The 17,558-nt window shown below is 34.7% G+C and overlaps 1 protein-coding gene across 4 annotated transcripts in view; it reads left to right on the forward strand.

The window, feature by feature from the left end:
* Birc6 (baculoviral IAP repeat containing 6) overlaps nucleotides 1–17,558 on the forward strand; it is a 165,297-nt gene that overhangs the window by 90,737 nt on the left and 57,002 nt on the right. For all 4 annotated transcript variants that reach the window (XM_051181863.1, XM_051181864.1, XM_051181865.1 and 1 more), the window contains exons 40-54: nucleotides 403–557; nucleotides 1,006–1,132; nucleotides 3,753–3,863; nucleotides 4,735–4,868; nucleotides 6,378–6,505; nucleotides 7,462–8,024; nucleotides 9,425–9,600; nucleotides 10,304–10,400; nucleotides 10,540–10,734; nucleotides 11,427–11,627; nucleotides 13,630–13,909; nucleotides 14,596–14,852; nucleotides 15,077–15,185; nucleotides 15,489–15,710; nucleotides 16,713–17,493. In XM_051181863.1, the coding sequence (XP_051037820.1) occupies nucleotides 403–557; nucleotides 1,006–1,132; nucleotides 3,753–3,863; nucleotides 4,735–4,868; nucleotides 6,378–6,505; nucleotides 7,462–8,024; nucleotides 9,425–9,600; nucleotides 10,304–10,400; nucleotides 10,540–10,734; nucleotides 11,427–11,627; nucleotides 13,630–13,909; nucleotides 14,596–14,852; nucleotides 15,077–15,185; nucleotides 15,489–15,710; nucleotides 16,713–17,493 (3,536 nt within the window). The remainder of the gene's footprint in view (nucleotides 1–402; nucleotides 558–1,005; nucleotides 1,133–3,752; nucleotides 3,864–4,734; nucleotides 4,869–6,377; nucleotides 6,506–7,461; nucleotides 8,025–9,424; nucleotides 9,601–10,303; nucleotides 10,401–10,539; nucleotides 10,735–11,426; nucleotides 11,628–13,629; nucleotides 13,910–14,595; nucleotides 14,853–15,076; nucleotides 15,186–15,488; nucleotides 15,711–16,712; nucleotides 17,494–17,558) is intronic.

A 17,558-nucleotide genomic window follows, 5' to 3' on the forward strand; every position in this document is an offset into this window, starting at 1 on the left:
ATGGTCAAGGTTAAGAAATAATACAGGGTTGTGGGTCTAGGTCAATGGCAAAACACTTTTTTAAAATGCTATATCCTAAATTTAACAGTACAGTAGGCAAAATAACTGATGCACTTTATATTCTGGAATATTCTAAAATCGCCTTCTTAATAAATAGTCAATGTTTTTCTTTCGTTAACTTAAGAAAAGTGTTAGAGAGATTAGTGTTGTGAATTTGGGAACTTCTCTTTTCCTTGTCTTCTTAAATATCTAGTAATTCATAAATAGTTTCCTAGTTACTATTATAGAACCAGTATACAGAGTTTAACTTATATAATGTTTTTAGCCTGTTCTTGACTGTTGCTCAGTTCACATGTGTTCTACAACTTGTTTATAAAATGGTACTTGTGTTTGATTTTTCAGTTTCACAATCTCCAACTGGAACAGATGATTCACTTCTAGGGAGTTTACAAGCAACAAACCAGAACAGCCAGCTTATAATACAGTTATCGTCTGTCCCAATGTTAAATGTTTGTTTCAATAAACTTTTTTCCATGCTTCAAGTTCATCATGTTCAGGTAGGATTTGGGGGGGAAAGCAGTGAATTTAGACATATTACTTTTTTGTTAATGGATGAAACTTGACTCAAATTCATAAAGGAACTGATTTTTTTTTTTTTTAAATTTAATCAAGAAAAATCTTGGGAATAATTAATAATGCTCCTTGTTAGTTATCAGCCATTTTTTATTTTCATGAATTTATGCATTGGTGCTTTTCTTTATGTTGTATATTTATAAACCTGTAATGAAAAGAATTAACTTGCCCAGTTTTCATTGAGGGAAATATTTTAATTCAGTTGAATTACAATTCAAGAATTTTAAGATTTGTGAACCAGATTAAAATAGCTAGAAGGTAATGAGAAATTATATACTCATGACAAGTTTATAACCATAAAGTCTTTGTTTGAATGGCACTTTGTAATATAAATACATTCCCCTCTCTTAACTTTCTTTCTTTTTCTTAAAGTTGGAGTCACTACTGCAGTTGTGGCTCACATTGAGCCTTAATTCTAGTTCATCAGGGAACAAGGAGAATGGAGCAGATATTTTTTTATATAATGCTAATCGAATACCTGTTATCTCATTAAATCAAGGTAAGGTTTTGTAGCTAGAAAACTATTATAATCTAAATAGCAAGTTTTTTAATGGTCATAATTTGTTGAAAATATACATTATCTTTATTGTTAGGGTTGTATTGTTTTGGTGAAAGAAGTGTTTTATGGCTGGGCGTGCTGGCTTATGCCTTTACTCCCCCAGCATTTGAGAGCAGTGGCAGGTAGATTTCTGTGAGGTTGAGGCCAGCCTGGCCTGCATAGCAAGTTACAGACTACCTAGAACTACATAGTAGACCACCATCTAAAATTTTTAAACAAATAAATAATTTGTTTATTCTTTTTGAGATTCAGTATTTAAACCTGGCTAATGTTTTTAGTCAGGTGTTCTGGCATGGGTTTTAGGCCAACCTGGATCTATGTAGTGGGTTCCAGCATAGCCAGGGTTGCATAGAACCTGTCTCAAAAAACCTGAAAAACCTTTGTTTTACCTCCTCCGACCTTTTCCCCCTCCCATTCTCCTCCACATCTCCATCCATAGACGTTTGTGTGTGAGTGTCTGTCTGTCATGTGTGTGCCAAGGAGTGCATCAGGATTTCTACTCTATCATTGTGCTCATATTGAACCTAGATATAGGTTGGCAGTCAGTAAACCATAGCAATTCTCCGATCTCGGCTTAATACTAGGGTTGTAGGTGATGTGCCTTCAGCTTTTTATGTGGATTCTGGGAATTTTAACTTGGGTCCTCATATTTGTACAGCAAATGCATTTCCATGCTGAGCTATCTCTCCAGCCCATTTTCATTGATTTTTTGTGGTGTATTCTTTTCCATGCTGTAAGGTTTTGCTTCTTTGTTTTTAGGGGCTATATTTCTTCTGTGTTTCTGCTTCTGTTTTTGGAGTTATTTATTTATTTATTTTTTTCCCTTTTTATTAAGGGTTTTCTCCCTTTGTGGCAGAGGAAGCTCATGTTTGGGTTAATTCCTGATTATTTGTTCACCTGGATATGTACAGTATCCTGACACTTAATTCCTTTGTGCATTACTTTTTTTTTTTTTTGCATTTAACTAAAATTTCTCTTGCTGGGGCATTTACTCTTTGTCTCTTGTATTTAGCATACAACCCACTCCACAGTTGTAATGACAGGTATACATTGTTTCTTCAGAGTTGTGCCTTTTGTGTACTTGCTGATGTTTGCATAGGTATTTGCCCTTCTTCCCTTTCTAGTATCCTGGGTCCTCTGAAAGTAAACATGAAGATTTGAAGCTTGTGATTTGCATGATTTTATGAGATTTTTGTGCTAGAGCAGTCAACTATTTTCATAGATGGCCAGATACTGCTTTCTAAAGGCTGGCTTGCAGGACTGGAGAGACAGTTCAGCAGTTCAGAGAGTTTATTTTTGTAGAGGACCTAGGTTTTGCTTCTTTACCCATATGGTGGCTTATAGCCATCTATAACTCCAGTTCTGGGAGATCCACCACACCTTTTTTGACACCAAGAAGACAGGTGGTACGCAACATATGTCCAGGCATACACTCATACACAGAAAAATAAGTAAATCTTAAAACATAAAATAAAAGCTGAGCTGGTTAGTCTTCCTTCTCTTCCTTCCCCTTTACTCCTACCCCATCATCCTCCATTTTTTTCCCCTCCCTTTCTTCCTCCAGGTCTTTAGAACTCCAGCTGTCAGCAAGTGTCTCTGCAGTAATTTTTAAAAAGCTGTTTGGGCCCTGGTCCTGCAATACTGCTATATTTGATGGGCATTGTACACTTTGAATAACTTCTTAGAATTCTCCAACTGCTCTTCTCTCTCTCTCTCTCTCTCTCTCTCTCTCTCTCTCTCTCTATCTCTCTATCTCTTCCCTCCCTCCTTTCCTCCTTCCCTCTTCCTCTCCCTCCCTCTTCCCTCCACTTCTTTCTTTCTGTAGTTGTCTTTTTTGTGTGTGTGACAGGGTTTCTCTGTGTAGTCCTTGCTGTCTTAAAACTTGCTCTGTAGATCAGGCTGGTCTTGAACTCACCACTACCACTACTCTTGCTTCATTCTTTGTTTCCCCCCCCCCAAGTTACATAATTAGTTTGAGTTTGTTCTTCTGAAATTTTATTGATTTTTTTTTTTTATTGGTCTACTGTATCTCAGATTTTTCAGTGTACCCTTTTATAAGATTTTTATTCTAAAGACTATATAACTTATGGACAAATTACATTGTATGAAAAGTGCAGCAAACTTACAATGATAACATTTCATTTTGTGCAGTGTGCTGAGCTTTAAACTTAACTTGTTATTCACTTTCTAAAATATTTATTTAACTTTATGTGTATGTGTGTTTCTGAGTGTATGCATGTGCAACATGGGTGTGTTGGAATTCACAGATGGCAGAAGAGTTAATCAGCTCTCTTGGGATTGTAGTTCCATGCATTTGTGATCTTGTGGGAATCTTATGCAGAGCAGTAAGGACTCTTATCCACTGAGCCATCTCTCCAGCCCCCTGACTCTTGCAGTTTTATTTATATTTAGTGGGGGATATTTTTGTTTGATTGTTTTTTTTTTTTTTTAAAGATACTAGGTAATTGTGAAGAAATAATTTGCCTTGATTTTGTTTTTAATCATTAATAAACATTTTGTCATCCTGACTAAATAAATTTTCCCTTTCTCTTTTATGTAGCATCAATAACTAGCTTTCTCACAGTGCTAGCCTGGTATCCAAATACTTTACTCCGGACATGGTGCCTTGTGCTTCATAGCCTAACACTCATGACAAATATGCAGCTTAATTGTAAGTTCAAAAGTTTATTTATGTCTCTGGCTTGTAACTTAAAATATTTATAGTATTAACTTATTGATGTATGTCATTCCATTTTTCTTTATGACACTATTTGGATGGAATTCATGTTTATTTAAACATAGATTAATGGAAAACCTTTTACAGTGTTGTAAAGTGTTATTCTGCTTTCTGGGGTTTGTATTTTATCTCCCATACGACTCTGTGATACTTTTGATTAAATTAGTGCAAAGTTGTTTTCCCTATCTATAGTTCACAGTATATAATCTGTGTATAACAAAAAGTAGAATAGCTTTTGCCTTAGTTTATCTTAGAGAAAATTGAGTTAAAATTTTCCAATAAGTGTGTATTGTTTTTGGAAGTGGAAGGTTGTTACTTTAAAATAGAATGCTTGAGATTTAGGTCCTTTCCCCTTGTCTGTGCATTAAAGAATATGTACTTGATGTGTTTTTACAAACTAAAGAACGGTGATAGTATACATGAGGTAGATGAGAAGAGAGAAACGCCCACATCTGTCTTCTGAGTATTGAACTTCAGGGCTTCTTGCCTATGAAGTAGACACTCTACTTTAGGACTGACTGTTTCCACATCTCTTGTAATTTTTAGTATGAGACAGAGTCTTCCTTAGTTGCTCTATGTGGCTTTGAACTCTGTCTGTAGCTCTGGCGGTCCTAAACTTGTGGTCTCTCCCCCCTGCTTTAGCATCCACAGTAATTGAGAATGCTGGCATGCACCATAGGCCCATGTGATTGAACTCTGCTTTAATAAGGAATGTAGGATTGTTCTTTGTAATGGAAAATTACTAGTAAATACTGCATTTCATTATTGCTAGGGCTTATTGCTCTCCTTACTTTTTTTTTAATAGCTGGTTCCAGCAATTCTATTGGAAATCAGGAGACAACAGCTCATTTGTTAGTTTCAGATCCAAACCTTATTCATGTATTAGTGAAATTTCTTTCTGGGACCAGTCCACATGGGACAAATCAGCACAGCCCTCAGGTAATACAGTCTTTAACTAGTGATGTGCCCAAACCCTTTTGTAAACATATTTGTAAAGTGTAATTCTTTAAAAGCCTTGAAAATCTGATAGAAAACTTTTGTCTATGCAGATTTATTGTGTTTGCCATGTTTGTGTTCTTGTCTTTTGAGACAGGGTCTCACTATATATCCCTGGCTGTTATAGAACTTACTATGTAGAGCAGGCTGACTTCGATCACAAAGAGATCCACCTGCCTCTTCCTTCTAGGATTAAAGGGCATGTATTACTATGCCCAGCTATTATTATTAGTTTTTGAATAATTTAATAAACAGCATTAAATTTGGGGGGAATTAAAGTTTTTCTGCAGTTTCTCATTTAATAGTGCTATTAAAATTGACAATTTTAGTAATTTTATGATATTAATTATATACCCTAAACAAAAAAATACAACCCAAAAATAGTGCTCAAGAATGAGCTTCATGTAGCTCACAATAGATTTCCTTAATATAAATATGTTGTAATGTGTGGCTTTCATTTAAGTAGTCTTGTTTGACTTGTTACATCATTGTTTAACTTACAAACAGTAAAAGTTATTTTAAAAAATTAAGTTTTCTAAATTACACTTATATATTTCTAAAATAACTTGGTGGGTTTTATTGTGTTTTACTTTTCATATATTCCTCTAGGATTGTATTATTTTTCTATCAAAGCAAATTATAATAATAAAAAAGACCATTGTGTAGAAATTCTGCAAAGGCATCCTTGACTCAAAACATGGGCTGTTCATTGTGTGCTGGTTAGTATCGTTTCTTGTACTGATGAGAACAAAGTTTGGGAAAGAGGATTTTGGAATTTTGCATAGATAATTTTAGCTTTAGGGTATATTTTTTTTTTTAAATTTTTTTTTTCTGTGTTGTTTAAAAAGCTCTTGCTTTACTAGGCATTTTAAACATGACCATTGTTGTGTCATTTAATCTGAGTTCAAGTTCTAGTGTTTTTTTAAAAAGTTTTATTTATGTGCATAAATGGTTTATCTGCATGTATTATGCCTGTGCACCAGATGCATGCCTGGAGATTAGAAGAAGACTAGAGTTACATAGAACACCATGTGTGTTCTAGGAGTTGACCTGGGTTCTCTGGAAGAACAACTAGTGCTTTTAATCACTGAGTCATCTCTCTAGCTTCTAATTATTTATTTTAGGGATCACAGTTTTTTATAAGGTTGTTCATAAAAATCAGGGCAAAATGTTCTCATAGCTTGGGAAGTGTTAAATTTTTTTTTTTTTTTTTGCTTGGTCACTGAAGTGAATCTTTGTTAGTAGTTATATAGCCACAAAGAAATAATAGAATATCCACTTTTAACTTATTGTAAATATATGAAGACCTACAATATGAATTTGCTTTCTCTTGTCACTGTTAATACTATGTTCTTCCCCATAAGAAGCATTCTAGCTTTACACCTGATCCTTTCAGAATGTTGTTGGTATCTGTTGCTCATTAGTTTTCAGTGGATATGCATTTCTCTTCAGGTTGGTCCAACAGCTACACAAGCCATGCAGGAATTTCTCACCCGATTACAAGTGCATCTGTCTTCAACGTGTCCTCAGATATTTAGTGAACTTTTGCTTAAGCTAATTCATATACTGTCTACAGAAAGGTAAATGACAGCATACATGTCCTGATGTAAGATTAGATGTGGAATCTGTCAAATACACCCTCCCCCCTTTAGTTAGGGTTTTTTTTTGGGGGGGGGAGCGTTGGGGAGAAATAGACCACAGGATAGTTTGGTTGAGAAAGCACTTATTTGGTGTTTCTTTGTCATTTTTATTTCATTTTGTTGTAGGCTTTTTTCAAGTCTTCCAATTTCTGTTGTAGGTAGTAATATGGTACCTCAGAGCTCAACCTGTATTTTAATGGTCTCGTAGCTTACTTTAAATTTTTAGCTGAGAAGTGGCTAGAGAGATGGCTCAACGGTTAAATTTTTATCTGAAAGTTATTTGAAATTACTTAAATTCTTTTTTAATATATAGAGAAATAAGGGTGATTTCTTTTTAATATGTAATAATAATATGCCAAAAAGATAACATAAAGAAGGAAATAACAGTTTAATCTTACAAAGAAATAATAAGTAAACAAAATTATATAACGTGTCAAAAGAATTATGGCCATGGTTTTGTTAATTCTTGAAATTTATTGAATCTTGTAAGTTGTCACATGACAGTGAATTGTCATCATTATTCAATCTAGGGCCTCCCTTGTACATTGAAGGCAATCCCTAATACCACTGAGCCTGAGAAACACTTATGGTCATTTATGTGGAGGTCGAAGAGACCTCTTGTTAGCCAGTGTCCTCATAATATACAAAGTATAGAAGTCTGCTTGTTACGAAAAAAATCTTTAGTCTGTTACTTTAAGATAATTTGGTATTATATTATTTTTTATCTTTGTTTTCAATTTAGAAGGGAAGCTATTTTTTACTCTCTATAGTAAAGTGGAGATGAGCAGAAAACTTGGGAATGGTAGAACTGGTAAATGAAGAGATGTCAGTTAATTATGTCAAAATTACCTAAAGTGATATAATTCTTAATCCAGTCTCTGTTTCTGTCTCTGCAGGGGGGCCTTCCAGACAGGCCAAGGACCTCTTGATGCTCAAGTGAAGCTGTTAGAATTTACTCTGGAGCAGAACTTTGAAGTTGTCTCAGTTAGTACTATTTCTGCTGTGATAGAGTCTGTCACCTTCTTGGTGCATCACTATATCACTTGCTCAGACAAAGTGATGTCTAGAAGTGGATCTGATAGCTCTGTAGGTGCTCGAGCTTGTTTTGGGGGACTCTTTGCAAACCTCATTCGTCCAGGTGATGCAAAAGCTGTTTGTGGTGAAATGACAAGAGATCAACTCATGTTTGATTTGTTAAAGCTTGTTAACATTTTAGTACAGCTGCCTCTTTCAAGCAATAGGGAATACAGCGCAAGAGTGTCCGTGACCACCAATACAACAGATAGTGTTTCAGATGAAGAAAAAGTCTCAGGAGGCAAAGATGTCAATGGAAGCAATACCAGTATTCCAGGATCTCCTGCCTATGTTGCTGACTTAGTCTTAGCCAACCAACAGATTATGAGCCAGATTTTGTCTGCTCTAGGCCTGTGTAATAGCAGTGCCATGGCAATGATAATTGGTATGTATTTGGAATATTAATCTTAACGTTTTCTTGGTACTATACCTGTTCTTACTCCTTTTGTAGGATTTTCGCAACAACTTATGTTGTTAGTGAATACTTTGATGGAGCGGCTTTATAGGAACTGTACTATCAAAAGACTATATGTGTTAGTTAAAAAAATTCTGAGAAACACTTAACAAAGTAAATTAAGTTCCTGTACTATCAAAAGACTATATGTGTTAGTTAAAAAAATTCTGAGAAACACTTAACAAAGTAAATTAAGAAATCTGTACTAACTAGGCATGGTTGAATATGATTTTATTTCCAGGAGGAAAAGTAAGAGGACTCTCTTTGAGTTTGAGGTCAGCATGATATATACATAAGAGTTATAGGTCAGCACTTTGTCTCCAAATGGGGGAGGAAAAAAGAAAATAAAGAAGCAAGATTAAAATATCAGTCTTAAGTACCATACTTTATATATAAATTCCTGTAATGATTTCAGTGTATTAAATACCAGTAAGATGTACCTGTTCCTGCTTGCTTTTATGATACATAATTTCATTATACTTTTGCGTGACATTGTTTATCTTTTCTACCATTTGGAAACTAATATATTGGATTACTTTTTAAAAAATCTTAAATACTTTAACAAAAAGTGACTGAATTAATTTCTGATATATTTTCTGCTGCTAGTATTTCTTCCATTTGAATTCATGTGTATAGTGTTTTACCTGGATATATATATATGTCTGTATCACATGTATTCAGTGCCCTCAGTGTCTAGAAGAGGGCATCAGATCCCCTGGGACTGCAATTATAGACAGTTGTGAGCAAGTTACCATTTTGGTGCTGTGAATCAAAACTGGGTCAGCGAGGGGGGTGGGAGGGAAGCACACATCTTTAATTTCATCACTCAGTAGGCAAAGACAGGCAGATCTTTGTATGTTTGCGGCCATCCAGATCTACAGAGTAAATTCTGGGACAGCCATGGCTACATAGAGAAACAATGTCTTGAAAAAAACAAAACAACAAAAGCCTGGGTGCTTTGGTGGAGAAAACAGTGCTCTTAAGCCAGACCCTGTATTTTCCTTTTGTCTCAGTGCTAGCATTTAGAGTGATGTTCTTTTAGTCATACAGAACATCTTTTTATAGTAACCTATAGTAGGAGATGATGATGATGCCCCCAGGAAGTCATACTTTATTGGATACTGCTATAGGTAGTCTTTATAGACGTGTCTGTCTGTCTGTCTCTCTCTCTGTCTCTATCTCTCTGTTGTGTCTCTTTCTCTATTCATGATGGAAAGACTTATGTATCCATTCTTTAGTGTTTTTTTTTTAAAAACTGGCTTTTAAAACTTTTAATTTTTATTGGCTTTTATGTGTGTAGTTTAAAAATGTGTAATCTTTTATTAAACTAGGTGCAAGTGGCTTACATCTCACGAAACATGAAAACTTTCATGGTGGGTTAGATGCCATATCAGTTGGAGATGGATTATTTACCATATTGACAACACTTAGTAAGAAAGCCTCTACAGTCCACATGATGTTGCAGCCAATCTTGACCTACATGGCCTGTGGATACATGGGCAGACAAGTATGTTTAATCAAGCAGAAACTGCAGTAATTGGAACTTTTTGATAGTAGTGTATGTAGAGAGAGAATTACGTGTAAGACAATCAAAGAATAGCTCCAAAATATATTAGAAAATAACACAGCATTTCATAAGCAAAGTAAATTTTATTATAGTTATAATAGAAATTGAAGACTAAAATTTCTTTGCATGGTATTTTTAAAAGATGACTATAGGAAGCTGGGTGGTGATGGTTCATGCCAAGTGGTAGTGCACACCTTTAATCCCAGTTCTTGGGAGGCAGAGACAGGCAGATGGATCTCTGTGAGTTCGAGACCAACCTGGTCTACAGAGCGAGCTCCAGTACAGGCTCCAAAGATACAGAGAATTCCTGTCTCAAAAAACAAACAAAACAGAATCTACAGGGATAGTAAAAGAAAATATTTATAATCCCGGAAGTACCACTACTAATTCTACTACTTTTGCAGAGGTTGCATAGTTGATAATCAAGACATTTTCTGAGATGTTTCTGAGAACTACTTAAGATAGATAACTCTTCAGCATTTATCTTTGTGTCTTCTTAGTTAAAGACGGTTAGGGTAAATACTTAATGTTTAAATTAATTCATTAGTAATTTCATACATTGTATTTTGATCATATTAAGAAATTATAATTGTCCAAATTCACAGGGGCTTCTAAAATCACATTGTATTTATTTACTTTTTAGGGTTCTCTTGCTACTTGCCAGTTATCTGAACCGTTGTTGTGGTTTATTTTGAGAGTGTTGGATACTAGTGATGCCTTGAAAGCATTCCATGATATGGGTAAGATAAAAATCCCATATGCTATCATTTTAGCATGATCTTGGTAGTATTATTCATTTTTGTAGTCTCTGATCATTTATTATTGATGTCCAGTCTTCTTCCTAGGATTGTGTTTATTTAGTATTCTTTGTGACTTTAGGTGGAGTTCAGCTTATTTGCAACAATATGGTTACTAGTACAAGAGCTATTGTGAACACTGCAAGAAGTATGGTATCAACTATTATGAAATTTCTTGATTCTGGTCCAAATAAAGCTGTTGACAGCACTTTGAAAACAAGAATACTTGCCTCTGAGCCTGACAATGCAGAAGGGATCCATAACTTTGCCCCCCTGGGTAAGAAAATTGGCCCTGATTCTTACAACTATGAGTCAATTTAGGATGATGTGAAACAAAATTAGTTGTTGACACAAGTTGATATTAGATCTAAATATACACATTTGCTTTTATAGGCTGTTAGTACCAGAACATTCGATTTAGGAACAAAGATTTTAACCTTTTTATTTCTTTCTTTCAAGCAAAAGGGTTTCTTTGATTCACTTCTAAGTTGAAATAGATGTACAGTGTATACACCTATGACATTTTTACATCTGTTTTCTCTTTAAATATTAAACAGCTTGAAAGGACTTAATTATTAATGTGTTTTAAAGAATTAATTTAGATATGTGTTTCTTTATATTACATTTCTTTTCATGCTTTTCTTATTGCTGTTTCCTAACATGAGCACTTGAAAAATAAAGATTATTTTCATGATAAAAAGTATAGTGGACAGAGTTTTCTACTTAATTAAAAAATTGCACTAGACTGTGTTCACTACTAATCATTTGTCATCTGAATAACTTGTCACCTTGTTAGTTTTATTGTTTGTGATTCTTAGGTAGTCATGCTTGGTGACTCAAAGTGTTGCAATTCCACTAGATGTTTATTTTCTGCTTTTTTTTTAGAGTTTAATATTCATACTATCTTAATATTTCTTAGTGTCTTATTGTACCTTTTTACAAGCTTGTATATTTAAAATTTTTTTATAGGTACAATCACATCTAGTAGTCCTACTGCCCAACCAGCTGAAGTGCTTTTGCAAGCCACACCACCCCATCGCAGGGCTCGTTCTGCTGCTTGGTCCTACATCTTTTTGCCAGAGGAGGCTTGGTGTGACCTTACTATCCACCTACCTTCAGCAGTGTTGCTGAAGGAGATACATATCCAACCTCACCTTGCATCTCTTGCAAGTGAGTATTATGAGGCATCAATGGAATAACAATAATTTAGTAACAGGTGAAGGTAGGAAGTACTATTGAGCAAGCGCAGATATATTCACTTTTGATCTTAGGGTGTCTGTGTATGTTTAATCAGTTTTGAGTGGAATATTTTAAATTATCACCATGTAATTTCTTATTAAGTGAAATGCTGACTTTTTTTGTATTATTGTATAATTCATTTGGTTGTTAATTGGATATATTTATCAAAATATTTTAAAGTAAATTCCTTAAAATATTTGGAATATCAGTTCCACGTAGAGCTAGAACTCTGTATTCATTAATCGTACTTGATACCATTTTTTTTTTTTTTTACTTTAAAGTCACTTAGATTCTGTCAGTATATTTACAGTTTATATTGATTGAGACTGTTACATTCATTTTCATTTACTGTTTTCATTGTTATCCAGTGTCACTCGGGATGAAACGTCTGAGATATTTCATAGATTATTTCTGTGATTAAAAGAATAATATTATTTGAAAGGTAGATTATTATTCAGTTATGTTATCCAAAGCATTACCTAATCACATACAATTAATATAAAGTGAAAGTCAGGCATAATGTCATGTGCCTATAATTTTATCTTGGGGTGCTTGGTGTAGGAGAGTTTTGAGCTTGAGGCCAGCCTGCATTACCGGGTAAAATAAAGCAAAGTTGAAAGAATAACATAGACTGAAACCTTACTTTAGCAGGTCAAAAACGATTTTTAAAGGCAAAGTATTGCTTGACAGATTAGAGTAGGTCTGTATCCCTTGCTACTTAAGCTCAGGCAGTAGGATTTCATGGGCATTATAATGATTGAGCAACTTAGGAGGAACTAGTTTTAAGATAAAAACAGTGAAATGATCTAGTGATGTAGCTCATTCATGGGGCATTTTCTTATTAGACTCTGACTTCAATCTGTAGTAGTCTTTCATAGCTTCCCTCCTCCTACAGTGAACTTAGTTCAGTTGGTGGGCCTGAAATAAGATCTGTTATTTAGAAGGAGAATGTGTAAATGTGGATAGATTTCATGGGTGGGAATTAGGAAAACAAGTTCAGTGTAGGTAGGGAAAGCAGATATTTATGCTTGCTTAACAAATAAGGTACTGTTAGATTAGGGCAGAGATTGGATATATGTTTTCCAATGAAAATTGAATAGATTTATTACTAAACAGTGGTGGGAATTTCCATATTTTTGATTTCTTGTACTATATTGCTCCTATAAAATGTAGCCTAATGTTTCTGGAAATGTTTTTAAAGTTACAGTTTATAGAGTTTTTTAAATTTTTGTAATCCTTAGTGAAAGCCTGACTTAATAAAATTACACTAAATATGTTTATTAGTGAAAATAAAAATGAAACCAATTTTCATTTTCTTTGATAGGTATGCTTGCTCTATAGGTTCTATGCTAGCTAGCAATAGTAATGACCCTGTGGGAGTTGCCCTTTGTTACCTCACTTAAGAAACAAGACTTGTTTACTGTTAAAGTTTTAGGCTGTGTGGTTCAGGTTTAAAATTAACTGAAAATTTAAACACAGTATTGCAAATTACACTATGAAGTCTTGAACTAATTGGAATTACCATTTTGTTTTTCTCAAATTATTTTAAACAGCTAATCTTAATATTAATGTAGTCCTTATTGTTCATGACAGTTTTTGTAGAACAGGAATAATAAGTAATTGCTTGTTTGATTGGAATGTTTTTCCTTTTGATGGTATCAGTTGTATAAGTTTTGAAATCTTAGATCAGTATTTTAATATTTATGATTATTTTAATTATTAAATATTTAATTATTAAAATAATTAAAAGATCACATTTTTAAAATCTCCAAAATTATGATATTAGCGATAAGGCATTATGTGTTACATATAGTGCTTTCAGTAAGTTTATAGTGTATACATTTGAAAGAAGATCAGTTAGTGCAATTTGTATTACAGTGTGGCATTTGGTTTACTTTTGTGTTTGTGAATGTTCCATTTTCTCTTCTTGTAGCCTGCCCATCCTCAGTGTCTGTTGAAGTAAGTGCAGATGGGGTTAATATGCTACCATTGTCGACTCCTGTTGTTACCAGTGGTCTCACCTACATAAAAATACAGCTTGTCAAGGCTGAAGTAGCTTCTGCCGTCTGCCTCAGACTGCATCGTCCTCGGGATGCCAGCACGCTAGGCCTGTCTCAGATTAAATTATTAGGCCTCACTGCTTTTGGTACCACTTCCTCAGCCACCGTTAATAATCCCTTTCTTCCATCTGAAGATCAAGTTTCCAAAACAAGGTATTATTTTTTTATTTCTTAAAAGTTGTCTGTGAGTTCAAGGACAGCCATGGGCTACATAGAGAGACTGTTTCAAAGAAGGGGGAAGAAATTAATTGTTCTGTGATACATTTTCTGTGTTAGTTCTATAAGGTGTGGTATGATAATTTTGTTCAGGTATAACAATGAAATTTATTGTGTTTAGACTGTGAGTTGACCCTTGCTGTGTAGTATGTTTGTTTTTGTAGATTTCAGTTTTGGTATTATATCTTTCTTTAGGGATTCCCAAGTACTTTGCAACAGGAAATATTTGAACTGTGCTTATAAACTTACTTATAGAAACAGTGAACCAGTCTTTATGGTGATTTATCAATGTCAGTTTTTAAGAATATTATTAGATTCATACATTTGCTAGATTGGTTTCATTAAAGTTGTTACCTGATCAAACATTTAGGATTTTAGTTTTATGAATCTTTAGTGTTACTCTATATATGCTAAAGAACAAAGTTTATTGCTGATTTTCATAAAGCAAATATATAGTTCTTGAGTGATGTGTGCATTATCCATAGGGAAAACTTACTGTGTCTGTAATTCAGTACTGTGTTTTCAGCATTCCAGAACTTTTTAATGACACATTCTGTTTTATTCTTGCAATAATTTGAGGTACTTATGTTACCATACATATATTTTTGAATTCTATATTTCAGCATTGGATGGTTACGGTTATTACATCATTGTCTTACTCATATAAGTGATCTAGAAGGAATGATGGCCAGTGCAGCTGCACCTACTGCCAATCTGCTACAGACTTGTGCTGCCTTATTGATGTCACCATACTGTGGAATGCATTCACCCAACATTGAGGTTGTACTTGTAAAGATTGGATTGCAGTCCACTAGAATTGGCCTAAAGCTTATAGACATTCTCCTGAGAAATTGTGCAGCATCAGGGAGTGATCCTACAGGTGACTATTGGCTTTGCCCTTAAAATTTTTACATACATGTACAGTAATCATAGTTGGATTACATGATGGTTATAATTCACATTTTCTAAAATGGATTCTCTTAAAGCTTTGTTACTTTTGAACTGTTTTCTCATTATTACAGCTGACATTTAATTGATGACTTTAAGCATATGTTTCATTTTAAATTGGCTAATTCAAAAACTTTGTCCCTCCCATTGGCTTAGATTTGAATAGCCCTTTACTTTTTGGAAGACTGAATGGACTTTCCTCTGATTCTACAATAGATATTCTTTACCAGCTTGGTACAACTCAAGATCCTGGAACTAAAGACAGGTATATGTTGATACTGGTTTTTTATTTAATGAAAAACATGCTGTAGCAAGTTGCACTTAATACTCTCCCTTAGGAAGGTCTCACAAAAGTTAAAGCAAGTATTATTAATTGATACCTATTTATATGCTTTCTATAATGAAACCTAAATGTAGATTCTATAGCTTTCGCCATATTTTGAAAGATTTTGAGCTAAAAGTAGAATTCTGAGTCAATATTGTCCTTCCTAGGACTTAGTTTACTTGTAAAGATCTTATTTCTATCAAATATCAGTTGTAGCATCACTGGACTTTATTTTCTTTGAAGAATTCAGGCCTTGCTAAAATGGGTCAGTGATTCTGCAAAGATGGCTGCTTTGAAGAGAAGTGGCAGGATGAACTATATGTGCCCGAGCTCATCAGCTGTTGAATATGGCCTTCTCATGCCGTCACCCTCTCATCTGCACTGTGTTGCAGCGATTCTTTGGCACAGTTATGAATTGCTTGTAGAGTATGATTTGCCAGCACTGTTGGATCGAGAGCTCTTTGAGTAAGTTTGAGTGAAATTCTACCCTCTTTCCTTGAATGCTAGATTACTGTATGTTTTACTTGATAGGTAGAGTATTTTGTATGTTTCAGTAGTTGTTTTCTGTTTTAAAGGTGGTGGGACCTGAGAGAATGGAGTGTAAAAATGAGGCAAACTAAAACCTCACGCATTAGTCAGCTTTATTCATAGCATTGAACAATTTATACTCTACGGATTAAGAAGAGTCTCTTGATTACAGTATACAATCACGAGGACACACCACACATGGCAAAAACATGTTTTTCCATGTCAGCATATGAATAGCAACAGCTGAAGTAAATTTCACTCCTATCTGTCATACCTGGGTGGAGCACAGAAACATAACAAGAATAATTCTTTTTTTGAATTAAATTAAGTCACAAGACAAGAGTCTTGTTTTCTTGGAGTTTTCTCACAAGCACTCAGAATTCTTACATGATAATTTTTTCTTGGTAGTAATAATAATTAGAAAATAATAAATATGAAAGTAGTACTTTTGAAATGAGATATCACATCATTATTTTCTCATTGTGGGAAATGGCATGTTGTACCACTGAGCTACACTCCTAGCCTTTCTTATTTTAAGATTGAATAGCAGTGTTGCTAGCTTTTCTTCAAATCAGAAATTTTTGTGTAGGTGTTCTAGATTGCTTTACATTATTACTTGCAAATCTTTCTGTCAGCTGAAGTTTTCTTTAATGTACAAGTGGAAGGAAAGTATAAGAAGAAAGTTTGAGATTGGCAGGGATGGTTGCCCACCTCTAATCCTAGCACTGGGAGACAGAGGAACATGGTGTATCTGGTGAATTCCAGGGTAGTCAAGGGTAAACAGTGTGACCCTATCTCAAAGAAAAGGAGCAGGAGGAAAGCTGGAAATGTCAAGTAAACTATGTTTTTCTTGTTATATTTAGTCTCCAGTATGAGTTATTTCAGCAATGAATGTTTTCCAAAAAACTATTATTCATGTGGTATCTTTTCTTTTTCTAGGTTACTTTTTAATTGGTCCATGTCTCTTCCATGTAACATGGTTTTGAAGAAAGCTGTTGACAGTCTACTTTGCTCTATGTGCCATATACATCCAAATTATTTTTCCTTACTTATGGGCTGGATGGGAATTATCCCTCCTCCAGTTCAGTGTCATCATAGACTGTCCATGACAGATGACAGTAAGAAGCAGGATCTTAGTTCTTCGTTGACAGATGACTCCAAAAATGCACAAGCTCCTCTTGCACTAACTGAATCCCATTTGGCAACTCTTGCTTCCTCTTCTCAGTCTCCAGAAGCTATTAAACAGTTGCTAGACTCAGGGTTGCCCTCCCTTCTTGTAAGGAGTCTGGCTAGTTTTTGTTTTAGCCACATTTCCTACTCGGAAAGTATTGCTCAGTCAATAGATAATTCCCAAGACAAACTCCGACGGCATCATGTTCCACAGCATTGTAATAAGATGCCTATCACTGCAGACCTAGTTGCTCCTATTCTTAGGTTTTTGACTGAAGTTGGCAATAGCCATATTATGAAAGATTGGCTTGGTGGTTCTGAAGTTAATCCATTATGGACAGCACTTCTGTTCTTATTATGTCACTCTGGGGCCACTGCTGGAGGACATAATTTAGGGGCACAACAGAGCAGCACAAGATCAGCTTCTCATTCTTCAGTTGTTACAACAGGACTGACTACTCAGCAACGGACAGCCATTGAGAATGCAACTGTTGCCTTCTTTCTGCAGTGTATTTCATGTCACCCTAATAATCAAAAGCTGATGGCACAGGTAAGAGAATAAAGCCCTACTAGTAGGCAAAAGTATTATGTTTTTGGAAATAGTTAAGTGAGGGC

This window comes from Phodopus roborovskii, unplaced genomic scaffold (genome assembly GCF_943737965.1).
Source record: "Phodopus roborovskii unplaced genomic scaffold, PHOROB, whole genome shotgun sequence".
Classification (NCBI taxonomy): Eukaryota; Metazoa; Chordata; class Mammalia; order Rodentia; family Cricetidae; genus Phodopus; species Phodopus roborovskii.